The sequence below is a fragment of the Lynx rufus genome, unplaced genomic scaffold (assembly GCF_022079265.1).
Source record: "Lynx rufus isolate CCGP_SWC_20201006 ecotype Redwood Valley unplaced genomic scaffold, mLynRuf1.p SCAF_16, whole genome shotgun sequence".
In the NCBI taxonomy this organism is placed as follows: Eukaryota; Metazoa; Chordata; class Mammalia; order Carnivora; family Felidae; genus Lynx; species Lynx rufus.
The window spans coordinates 43968670-43979179 of NW_025814830.1; the positions used below are offsets into that span (position 1 = coordinate 43968670).

Genomic DNA, 10510 nt, shown 5'->3' on the forward strand with positions numbered 1-10510 from the left:
AAGGCAGGCAACCCGGCCTCTCTGGGGTTACCATGGGGCATTTGCGGAGGGTGGGTTCTGAGAACCAAGGACTGAGCTTGGTCGTCCAGGCATGGTCTCCATAGACAGGGGAAGACCCCCTCCCCAGACCACCTCTCATTTTTTGGCTGAGCTTTTGCTCTGCTGTGTTCTGGAACGCTGGGTCTCCCCAGGCCCGTCCAAGGGCTTGCTGTTGGGTGGCCTGGGGGAAGGCAGATGGTCTGTTTTAAATCCTCAAAGGTCTGGTCCCTGGCACAGTCCGCAGATAAATGCACTCACTGCCATTTAATGAAGGTCTGCCAGTAGCCTTGCATAATTCTGAGTATTCTACATGGGATTCCATTTAGTTCTCAGAATGACCATATAGGGTGGGATAGATGAATGTCCCCACCAGCAAACTCTGTGGTTGTGTGACCTTGCTCCATCCAAATGGAACATCATGTCTGCATACTGCCTTCGGGGATCCCCTGAAGGCAGGGAAAGCGCCTGTGGCATGAGTGGAGTTTCCCCTTACCCCATGTTTACACTGGGGGTGAGTCCTCATCTGAAAGGTATGTTGCCAGATTAAAGGGTGACTCGGATTTAAAAGGACTGGAAATGCCATCTGTCTAGATGGGTCTAGGAAAAACCCAACACCTGCTACTAACATCTCAAAGTGTCTGTGAGAAACGTTCACCCTTGACACCATCACTGCCAGCATTTAGGGTAAAACATTAGTCGGCCACCCGTCTTTTGAAACCTCTCACCATGAGAGGTGTTCTCAGAGCCTCCTAAACAGGCCCTGAATGCTGCACATCTGTGTCTCTGCATCTGTTCTCTCTTGCTACAGGGGATCAGGACGAACTGGTAACCCCGGGAGCTGTTTGATGGACTCATTTCTCAAGCCCAAAACCGGGTGGCTCAGACACTTGATTGATCTAAGAACATGAATAGAGAGAAGGAGGGGGCCTCGTTTAGTACACTCAGAATTTATGATGAACCAGAGGAGTGGAGGAACGTGCTAGAAAGCTCTGGCATTTCCTCCCAGCATGAGCACCAAGCACAATCCCAAGCAGAGGGGGAGTATGGGATGCCTCAGCAGCCCCCGGCTCCCCAGACATCGCATGGCCCGGTTTATCAGGAGATGAGCTCTGGGACCCCACAACAGTGGGTCCTCCAGCCTCTGGACAGATCTGAGCTCCAGGCCAGCTGGCTTTCTGAGGCGGAGCCAGAAGCAGCAGCAGAACTGGATCGCAGGTAGGTCTCCCCTTGAACAAGACTGGTGGTGGGAGAGGGGATCCCAGCACAGAGCCCTGCATTTCACGCGCTGTCCCCTCTCTGCTCTCTATGTGTCGTAGCTTCCTGCCAGGACCCGAGTGTGGTAAGTCCCAGGTGGGATGCGTGGGCAGGGAAGGTGGGGGACAAGACTCAGGCCTGGTGTCAGGACAGCGGCCCTCTCCTTGAATCCTGCAGTTCTGTTGCTATCCGTTGCCCCTCTCTGTGAGCGGGTGGGTGTTGATATTTCCCTGCAGGCCAGCCTTGCCCCTCGCCACCTCCCAGTGAAGAAGTCTGGTCATTCCTCAGGGCAATTGTAAGTGTGTTATTTTTCCAAACTTGGGATCTTTGCCTTCCCCTGCCCTGCCCCAAATAAGAAGCTAGTAAGAAGAAGGTGAGGGCACGCAGTGTGTCCTCATTCTCTCTCCCTTAGGCGGTGGTGGTGGTGGTGGTGGTGGTGGGGTGGTCCTGCAGCTCCCTACTTCTTCTGAGCTAGGCTACCCTGCCCTCGTCACCAAGATGTAGGGCCCTCAGCTCACAGTGTCACCTCTTCGAAAGCTGTGTCCGCGGGGGGCGCTGTGCCGGGTCCTGCTCTTCCTGCTGGTGCACAGAATTGTCTCAAAATGTGGCTCTGTGTGTCAAGGAGGGAAGCCTGGGCACCATGTGGCTAGTGCAGGAGGATGTCTATGGTCTGGGGTCCCCAGATAAGAACATGGTTTCGCCCCGGGTCAGAGAGGGCTGTTGGGTGAACAGTTAGGAATTCATTCAGTGGACCAGCAGGCTGTGGATGACAGTAGGCCGGGGCTGTGCCCTTTGATGGCCGCCTACCTTCTCCTGTCCCTAGCCTCCCGTTCCTGATGAAGTGGTGGTCAGGCAGAGAGCCCCACGGGAGTCCTGGAAGGTTGGCAATGTCCGCCATGGAAAGAAGGTCTACGCCATTGCCATCAGCGGCTCGACTCACCACGTGTACACGTGTGGGCACGGCTACATTAAGGTGTGGGACGAGAGCGCTCTGCATGCCTGCAACAAGGCCCCACAGGCCCAGCTGGACTTCCAGGTGAGGGATGTTTGGGATAGGCCTGGGGAGCCCGGGTATGATCTCTGGCGTGAGACTCTGACCCTGTGCCTTAAGGTGGTGATGTGAGGGTGGGAACTGTCCCTGCAGGACCATCAGAGCCGTGTCCTCGCCTGCAAGCTGCTGCCTGATGAGCAGAGCCTGATCACTGGGGGTCTGTCCCGGAACCTGACTCTTTGGGATCTGGCACCCACGCCTCGAGTCAGGGCACAGCTGGCCTGCACAGGCCCCATGTGCTATTCCCTGGCTCTCTCCTCCAATGCCCAGATCTGCTTGGCTTGTTTCAAAGGATTTGTTGAGATTTGGGACTTGCAGAACCAAATCTTGATCAGGTATGACCTAGGGGAGGGCTTGACAGTAAGGTGTTTGGGAAAGCCTGTGTCCCTTTCTGGACAGCGCTTCCCCACTCTGTGCGGTAGGATCAGGGGAATCTGTGAGGAGAATATATGGTGGGGGGGCACTCCTGGGGGCTTCCTGGGCCCAGAACTTCCCAGTGTTTAACCAGTGCGTGAATCTCTATGAGTTGTTTTCCCTCCAGGAAGCACGAAGTCCCTGAATATGGATCCCGATGCGTGGACATGGCAGGCAATAAGTTCTGGACAGGAGGTGAAGACGCCAGCCTGTATTCCTGGGACCTGAGGAGTTACCAGAGGGTGCAGGAGCACCATTTCCGGCATGAGGTGCCAGGGCTGAGGGCAGTCACGGTGGCTGGGAGCTGGGGGTCCTGCAGGAGGAAGAGCCGGGTTTCAAGAGGAGACACAAATGATGGTGTTGGCAGCTTGGAGCACTGACTCTAGTCCTTTTTTCTTTTCTTTTCTTTTTTTTTTTTTTTAATTAAAAAATTTTTTCTTAACATTTATTTTTGAGAGAGAGAGAGTGAGCGCTAGCAGAAGCATGGGAGGCACACAGAGAGAGAGGGAGACACAGAATCTGAAGCAGGCTCCAGGCTCTGAGCTGTCAGCACAGAGCCCAACACGGGGCCTGAATCCATGAACTGGGAGATCATGACCTGAGCTGAAGTTGGACACTTAACCAACTGAGCTACCCAGGCACCCCTGACTCCAGTTTTTTTCCCAAATAGATCCTTAGCATTACCCATGACCCCAGTGAAGAGTGGGTGCTAGTAGGCTTGAGAAACAGTGACATCATAATCCTACACACGCACCGGAGGGAGAAGTTGAAGATTTTCTTTAACAAATACATCCACCACCACAACCTCAAGTTTTCCTCCTGTGGTGAGTTGAAGCCAGGTGACACCTCTAGAGGCCCTGTCACACCATGGGGTGTCTACCTATCTGCAGAGTCTGGGCCCAGCCTTGTTGCAGGGTCTGTTCCTCACCCTCCAGCCCCAAGCGCAGCCAAGCCAAGACCCAGGTGTCAACTCTCCTGCCTGCTGCTCTTGCCTCTGCACCCACCTACCCTTCCCCACCACTTCCTCTCCCGCTGTGGTCTGGCACCCTGTTTGTCTTCTGTCCCCCTCCCTCTCCTTTCTGGCTCTCTCTGTAATGGTGCCTTCCTACACAGAACAGCAGCCTGAAGACACAGGCAGGCAGAAGAGACATGAAATCCCATCTGATTGTCCTTTTTTTGTTCATTGATACTGACCATGATCCCACGTGTAGCAGGAGGGTAGGACCAGATGAAGGAATGGCTTGGGTCTTATCTCTGATTTTTATAGATGGGGAAACTGAGGCAGAGAAGGAGTTGCCCTTTCCCTAGTCCCCTTGGGAATGAGGCTGGGATTGGAATGCAAGCTTGGTGTCTGGCCTCTCCATCTGCCTTTCCTTTGCCAGGGAGCTATTTTGTGACCACGCTGGATGAATCGATCCATTGCTTAGCTGCACCTTCTCTACAAAGGTTGTTTCAGGTATTGGGAGGAGGGATGGGCACACCCAGGCACTCAGAGCTCATAGCCTCAGATCCATTATGTCAGGTCCCAAGGACAGTGCTGCAAAGTACCTCCGGGGTGGTATCTGGGCCGTTTAATACATCAAGGGGAATGAGGACCCAAGGTCCAGTGAACTCATGGGCTTCACCTTGAACCACGAGACCTGCCCTGTTGTCTCCAGACTGAGGCTCAGGTCTGTCCTTAGCCTTGACACAGCCCTAAGTGAGGCCTTCATGTCTGGCCCGAGCCTGGCCCCTGCCTGTAGTCACTCTTGGCTTCTCTTTCCTTGTAGGCAGAGGAGTCTACAGATATCCTGTGTTGTGATGTGTCCTCTGACAACCAGTATCTGGTCACAGGCTCCAAGAACAGTGCCACCATTTACCAGCTCTTGTATTGAAAGTTGGCGTGCCGTGATCCTGCTGATGAAGACCCAGGGAAGGTCAGCAGGTAGAGCAGATGACCACTTCCATGCCCCGGATACCTCCACCTTAACCCACGATGGACTGTCATCTGTCCATTCCCCCCGCCCCTGGCACACGCTCAGCCTGTGCTCTCAGGTTTTTATGAGATGGCTTAGGGGTTTTTCCTTTGTTATTTTTCTACCACTGATTTCTGGGTTTGGGTGGGGAAACCTGACTTTATAACTAACAAAATAGAAAAGCAAAAACCAAAATGGCCTAAGATGTGGTCAGTTTTTCCAAATAACAAATGATGGTGATGGATTGCTTATGCCCCCACTCAGCAGCTTCCAGGATGTGGAAGGAATTTTAGACCACACTTAGTTTTGTTTGTAACTTTTTGGAGGGGGGTCAGAGAATTCTTGGAGCCTTCAGAAAGCTCAAGAAGAAACCTATTTACCTGTGTAAACTTTCAGACTGTATTGGGGTGTCATTAGACCACCAACACTCAATTCTTTTTTTTTTTTAATATTTATTTTTGAGAGAGTGGGAGAGAGAGAGTGTGTGTGAGCGAATGAGGGGCAGAGAGAGAGGGAGACAGAGGATGCAAAGTGGGCTTGGCACTGTCAGCAGAGAGCCTGATGTGGGTCTTGAACTAAAAAACCACGAGATCATGATCTGAGCAAAAGTCGGACGCTCAACTGACTAAGCCACCCAGGCGCCCCCAACACTCAATTCTTGATCCAGGTTAAGAGTCCATGAGCTGGTCTAACCATATCCCAAGAAAGGGCTCTCTCTCTCTCTCTCCTTTTAGCAACTGCTTGATGATACCTGGTTTTATCTGAATCTTTGAAAGGCCTGCTCTTCATTCTGGCTTTCTATAATATTCCATCTGGCCCTCTCCAGGCAGAAAAAGCCCATCTCCTGAAATCAAGCCATATCGGCCTGCTTTCTTGCTCATTCTGATTCTTTACTTGCTGGGTGTTGGCATGGCTGAGACAGCTGGCCTCCCACTGAAATTTGTAGCTTGTGTCACTGGGAGGAGGCATGAATGTGCCGTTCTTTACTTTGAGATATTGTCAGGCATTCTTGCTGATGAATCATGAGTGAGAAATGAGTTCCGTTCCTGGACCGAGGCTAAAGGAGTACGGGGGTCCCCTCCAGGTTCTTGATCCCCTTCTACTAGCTCAAGGCAAAGACATGGAGGCCCTTGGGGATTGCAGAGCCGTGCAGTGGAAGCATCCTGTGTACATGAATCAAACATGGAGAAAACTGCTGGCTTTGGACTATGCTGTGGAAGAGAAGCTGGTATTTGAGCTGTTACACATTTTGGAATCTATTTGTTACTATTGCCTTGGAAACAGCAGACTTACTTAAGGGGCCAGATAGTAAATATTTTAGGTTTTGCCATATGGTTTTTGCCCCAGTCCCTCAACTCTGCTGTTGTAGCATGAAAGCAGCCATAGGCAATAGATAAATGAATGAATGTGGCTGTGTTCCAATGGAATTATATATATATAACAGGCAGTGGGACAAATTTGGTGTGCTGGTCAAAGTCTGCCTACCCCTCCTATAGCCAGAGTGCCTCTAAATAATATACATAATTGAAATCCATTCAAAAATATGATACAGAGGGTAGAGATCAATAGAAGATCTAGCCCACTGGGCTATAGACAAATAGACACATTTATAACAAGTGTCCATTTATAGATGAATGGATTAGCAAATGTGATGTACATGTGATGTACACACACACAATGGAATGTTATTCAACCCTTAAAAGGAAGGAGATCCTGACACCTGCTACAACATGGATGAACTTTGAAGACCTTATGCTAAGTTGACATAAGTCAGTCACACAAAGACAAATACTGTGATTCTATTCATAGGAGGTATTTACAACATTCATGGAGAGCAGAATGGTGGTTACAGGGCCTGAGCGAAAAATGGAAGATTAGGGTTTAATTGGGATAGAGTTTCAACTGTGCAAGATGAAAAAAAAAACTCTAGAGCTGGATGTGGTGTTGGTGGCAAATTGTGTGAACATACTTAGTGCCACTGATCCGTACACCTTGCAGTGGTTAAGATGTTAACATTTATGGGTATTTTGCATAATTAAAAAACAAAACAAAATTGGGGAATTAAAAAGATCACATTTAGAATAGTAATCTCTGAAGAGGGAGACAGTGAAATTGGGTCATAGACGGGAGCTTCAACTCTCTGCAACGTTTATTTCTTCAAAAAAAAAGTTCATCAAAATAAAATTGCTTCAAGGGAGACAGGAAAGGGGACAGGCAACCCATAGAAGGGGAGAAAATATTAGCAAATCCAATTTCTTTATATCCAAAATATATAAATAAGTCTTGTAATGCAACCATAAAAAGACACATAAGCCAATTTCAAAAAGGGCAAAGGATTTGAATGGACATTTCTCCAGAGATGGTATACAAATGGCCAGTAATCACATGAAAGGATGTTCAACAAGGTCATTAGGAAAATGCTCATCAAGCCCACAATGAAATACCACTTCACACCTGCGAGGACAATTGGACTAAAACAGAGACAACAGCAAGTGTTGGTAAGGATGTGGAGAAATTGGAGCCCCCATACACTGCTGTTGGGATTGTAAAAAAAGTACAGCTGCTTTGAAAAACAGTTTGGTAGTTCAAAATGCTTAACCTAGAGTTACCATATGACCTAGCAATTCCACTGTTAGGAATATGTCCAAGAGAATTGAAAAAAGAAAAAGCACATAAGTTGAGGGGGTCACAACCGGAGTGATAAAGGAAAAGAATTTAAAAATTTTTTTTGGAAAAAAGGTAAGAGTGCTGGGGCCCCTTGCTAGCTCAGTCTGTAGAGCGTGAAATTCTTGATCTCAGGGGGTCAAGAGTTCAAGCCCCATGTTGGGCGTAGAGGTTACCCCCCCCAAGAAAAGTAAAAGGTAAAAGTCCCAAATAATAGCAGTATTCATTAGGTCAAGTAGTAGCATTGGAACTTCAAGGTTAGTTACTAAAAGAATAGTAAACAAGGGTACAGTTTCCAAATAGAGGGAAAAAACTAGCATAATAGAATATAATAATAACACATTATTATTCATATTAATAATTAATATAATCTATTAACTCATTAACCTATTAGTTTATTAATGTAAATATAATAAAGCAATCCAAAAGAAGATGCACAACAAAGAACAGGCAGAACAAAAAGGAGACCTTATTAAAATGGTAGATTTAAATCCAAATAGATCAGTAATTCTATTAAATGTAAATAAGGTAAATATTCCTATTAATCTGTAGAGGTTATTTGACTGGATTAAAAATATCTCAAATATACGCATTTATTTTTTTTTTAACGTTTGTTTATTTTTGAGAGATAATCCCAAGCAGGCTCACCGTGGAGCCTGCCACAGGGCTGGATCTCACAAACTGAGAGATCGTGACCTGAGCTGAAATTAAGAGCTGGATGCTTAACTGAGCCACCCAGGCACCCCATGAAATGTAGGTGTTTAAAAGAGACATTAAAACATAAGCATAATAGAAGTAGGAAACTACTAGAAAAAGATGTTTCTTGTACACACGAAATCAAAACAAGCTGATATTACATTAATGTTAGGCCACATGTAGTCTAAAATGAAAAGCAATACTAGTGATAAAGATGAACACTTCGTAAGTGTTCAATTCGGGTTTGATTCACAAGGAAGATACAAGAATTCTATGCTTTATGCATTTGTTAATGTAGCCTCAAAGTATATATAAATGACAAAATCGAAAATAACCAATAGTTCAAACATACAAAAATATAACAAGAATTAAAAAAAGAATATAGAAGATTAACGTGATTAGAAAATTTAGTACAATGCACACAACCAGTACAGAATACTTCCCCCAAATATTCAAAATGCATTTACAAAACGACCATACATTGAGCTATTTAATTCTTACAGAATATATTCTATGACCCAGGCTCCTGGCTAGTTCAGTTGGTAGAGCAAGTGACTCTTGATCTCTGGGTGGTGAGTTCAAGCCTCTCAGTGGGTAAAAACTTACTTTAAAAAGAAATATATATATCATATTATATATATCCTACATCCACAATGCAACCAATTAAGATAGAAATGAATAATAAAACTAGAAATCTCCCTATTTTGGAAAATAAATATACTTCTAAATAATAACTAGAGATTAAATCACAAAGTAACTGGAAGCTACTGTAAACCGAATAATCAAAAATTGAAGTCTTCAGCTAGAGCCTTGGGTGGAGCTTGGCGTCGCCTGGGCTATCAGTGCCACGCCCCACCTTTCGGTCCCGGGCCACGTGGAAGGACGGGCGCTGACTACCCAGGTTGCTCCGCTCTCGAAAGCCTGGTCTGGAATAGAGCGAGGGTACAGTCTCTGGATACAGCCTCAAAAGAAGGTGCAGACACAGCTTTGCTCCGAGTAGAGGAAGCTGGGGAGAAAAGGGAGATCGGAAGTGGTCCAGGAGATTGTTTTTCACAGATGTTGTAAAAGACAGTGCACCGCTCGGCACCGCCTTGTCCATTTCCCCCCAGTCGCGCCAACACGGCGTGTTTTTTTTTCACAGGTTTTTATTCTTGGCTCGAGAGGGTGGCCGAGGTCCTTCCTCTTGCCTGCGGCTTTCTCGTTTAGCGAAGCTGGGGGATCTGTGTGCCGAGCCAGGATTTAGTTCCGCCGGGGCAGGACGCTGCTTTACGGAGGGCATGCCCCTACCTGTGGTGCTTCTAAGCACCCTTCGTTAGTTTTAATGCAGACGCCGCGTTGGAGCACAGTAAAATGACCGTGCCCTCTCTGAGGCTCGAACTCAGGACCTTCAGATTATGAGACTGACGCGCTGCCCACTGCGCCAAGAGGGCCGCTGGAAGGAAGGGCTTCTTTACCACTGAAGGGAAGTGCCTACGGCCCCTTCCGCCGCCCGAGCTGCTTCCGCGCGTCCATCTCTGCCTGCAGAGACCCGGGAGTCCCCGCCGCGGGTCCCAGGCCGCCGGCACATGCAGATACGCGGGGATATTTGGGGGAACATGGGGAAGGAGGGTCGCTCTTCAGGGAGAGAAGCGGTCTTGTCAGACGGAACGCGCCCCGGGCCCCGGCAGCCCTACGCGGACCCGGCCCCGGGCAGCCGCGCTCCCGACAGGTGCACAGCCTCCGAGGATGACCCCTCCGGCGCGCTCGGGCACTTAGAGGGCGAGCGCCTGGCTCCGGCGGAGGGCAGGTGAGAGGGGCTGCCCGAGCCGATGCCTTCAATCCTGACAGCGACGAGCTGGCAAGTGGGCGGGCGGACCTGAGGCTCGCTGTGCTGACGGGTGGGAACTGAGGCTGGATGGGCTGGAACCGGCTGCGGGTGGGCGGCAGGAGGCGCCCCTGAGCCAGGGGTGGGTAAGGCCCTGGTAGCAGGCGGGCGAGGACAGAACGGGATGAGGAGAGTGGGCCTGAGAGCCGTTAGGGGCGTGAGGTCTCCAGGCCCAGGTCCTGGAATAGGGGTGGGAGTGAGGTAGGGGAAACGAGAGAAGATTCCAGAAAACTCTTGAGAGATGAATTCAGTAGGAAAACACAGGGAAGAAATTATGGTTACCTTGGACTTGCCAGTTTATTGGATTCTGTATTTTTGTATCCTCTTAACAATAATTTACTCCCTCATTAAAAGGGGCATCTCGTCTTGAAGGGCAGAAGAGAGGCATCATTTCCCCTGACCAGGGTTTCACGTTTCATTGTGATAAAACTGCTGGGTGGATGGATGGGTGGGTGGGCAGAACATACAACCATTTCTAAGAAGGCCTTCCTTCCTTATTCTCCCCCGCCCTTCTTCTTTATTCCTGCAGGGAAATTTCTGCTGCGGAAGGACTCATCATGCATCCCATTTACC

General features: G+C 48.6%; 1 protein-coding gene and 1 non-coding gene across 2 annotated transcripts; one reads left to right on the forward strand and one right to left on the reverse strand.

Moving 5' to 3' along the window:
* The first annotated feature begins 943 nt into the window (after positions 1–943).
* On the forward strand, positions 944–4632 carry TLE7 (TLE family member 7). The gene is made up of 9 exons (XM_047077412.1): positions 944–1254; positions 1356–1378; positions 1530–1588; positions 2117–2329; positions 2438–2679; positions 2886–3027; positions 3429–3582; positions 4141–4214; positions 4528–4632. The coding sequence occupies exons 1-9, from the start codon at positions 944–946 to the stop codon at positions 4630–4632; spliced, it is 1323 nt and encodes a 440-aa protein (XP_046933368.1).
* Positions 4633–9430: 4798 nt separating this feature from the next.
* On the reverse strand, positions 9431–9503 carry TRNAM-CAU (transfer RNA methionine (anticodon CAU)). The gene has a single exon. It is a non-coding gene; the product is annotated as a tRNA-Met (tRNA).
* Between the last annotated feature and the right edge of the window lie 1007 nt (positions 9504–10510).

Bases quoted from the DNA above. Each gene is read 5' to 3' on its own strand.
- TLE7 (XM_047077412.1), top strand. From the start codon at position 944: ATGAATAGAGAGAAGGAGGGGGCCTCGTTTAGTACACTCAGAATTTAT. The intron at 1,589-2,116 runs GTAAGTGTGTTA...TCCTGTCCCTAG, and splicing joins GGTCATTCCTCAGGGCAATT to CCTCCCGTTCCTGATGAAGT. The intron at 3,028-3,428 runs GTGCCAGGGCTG...TTTCCCAAATAG, and splicing joins AGCACCATTTCCGGCATGAG to ATCCTTAGCATTACCCATGA.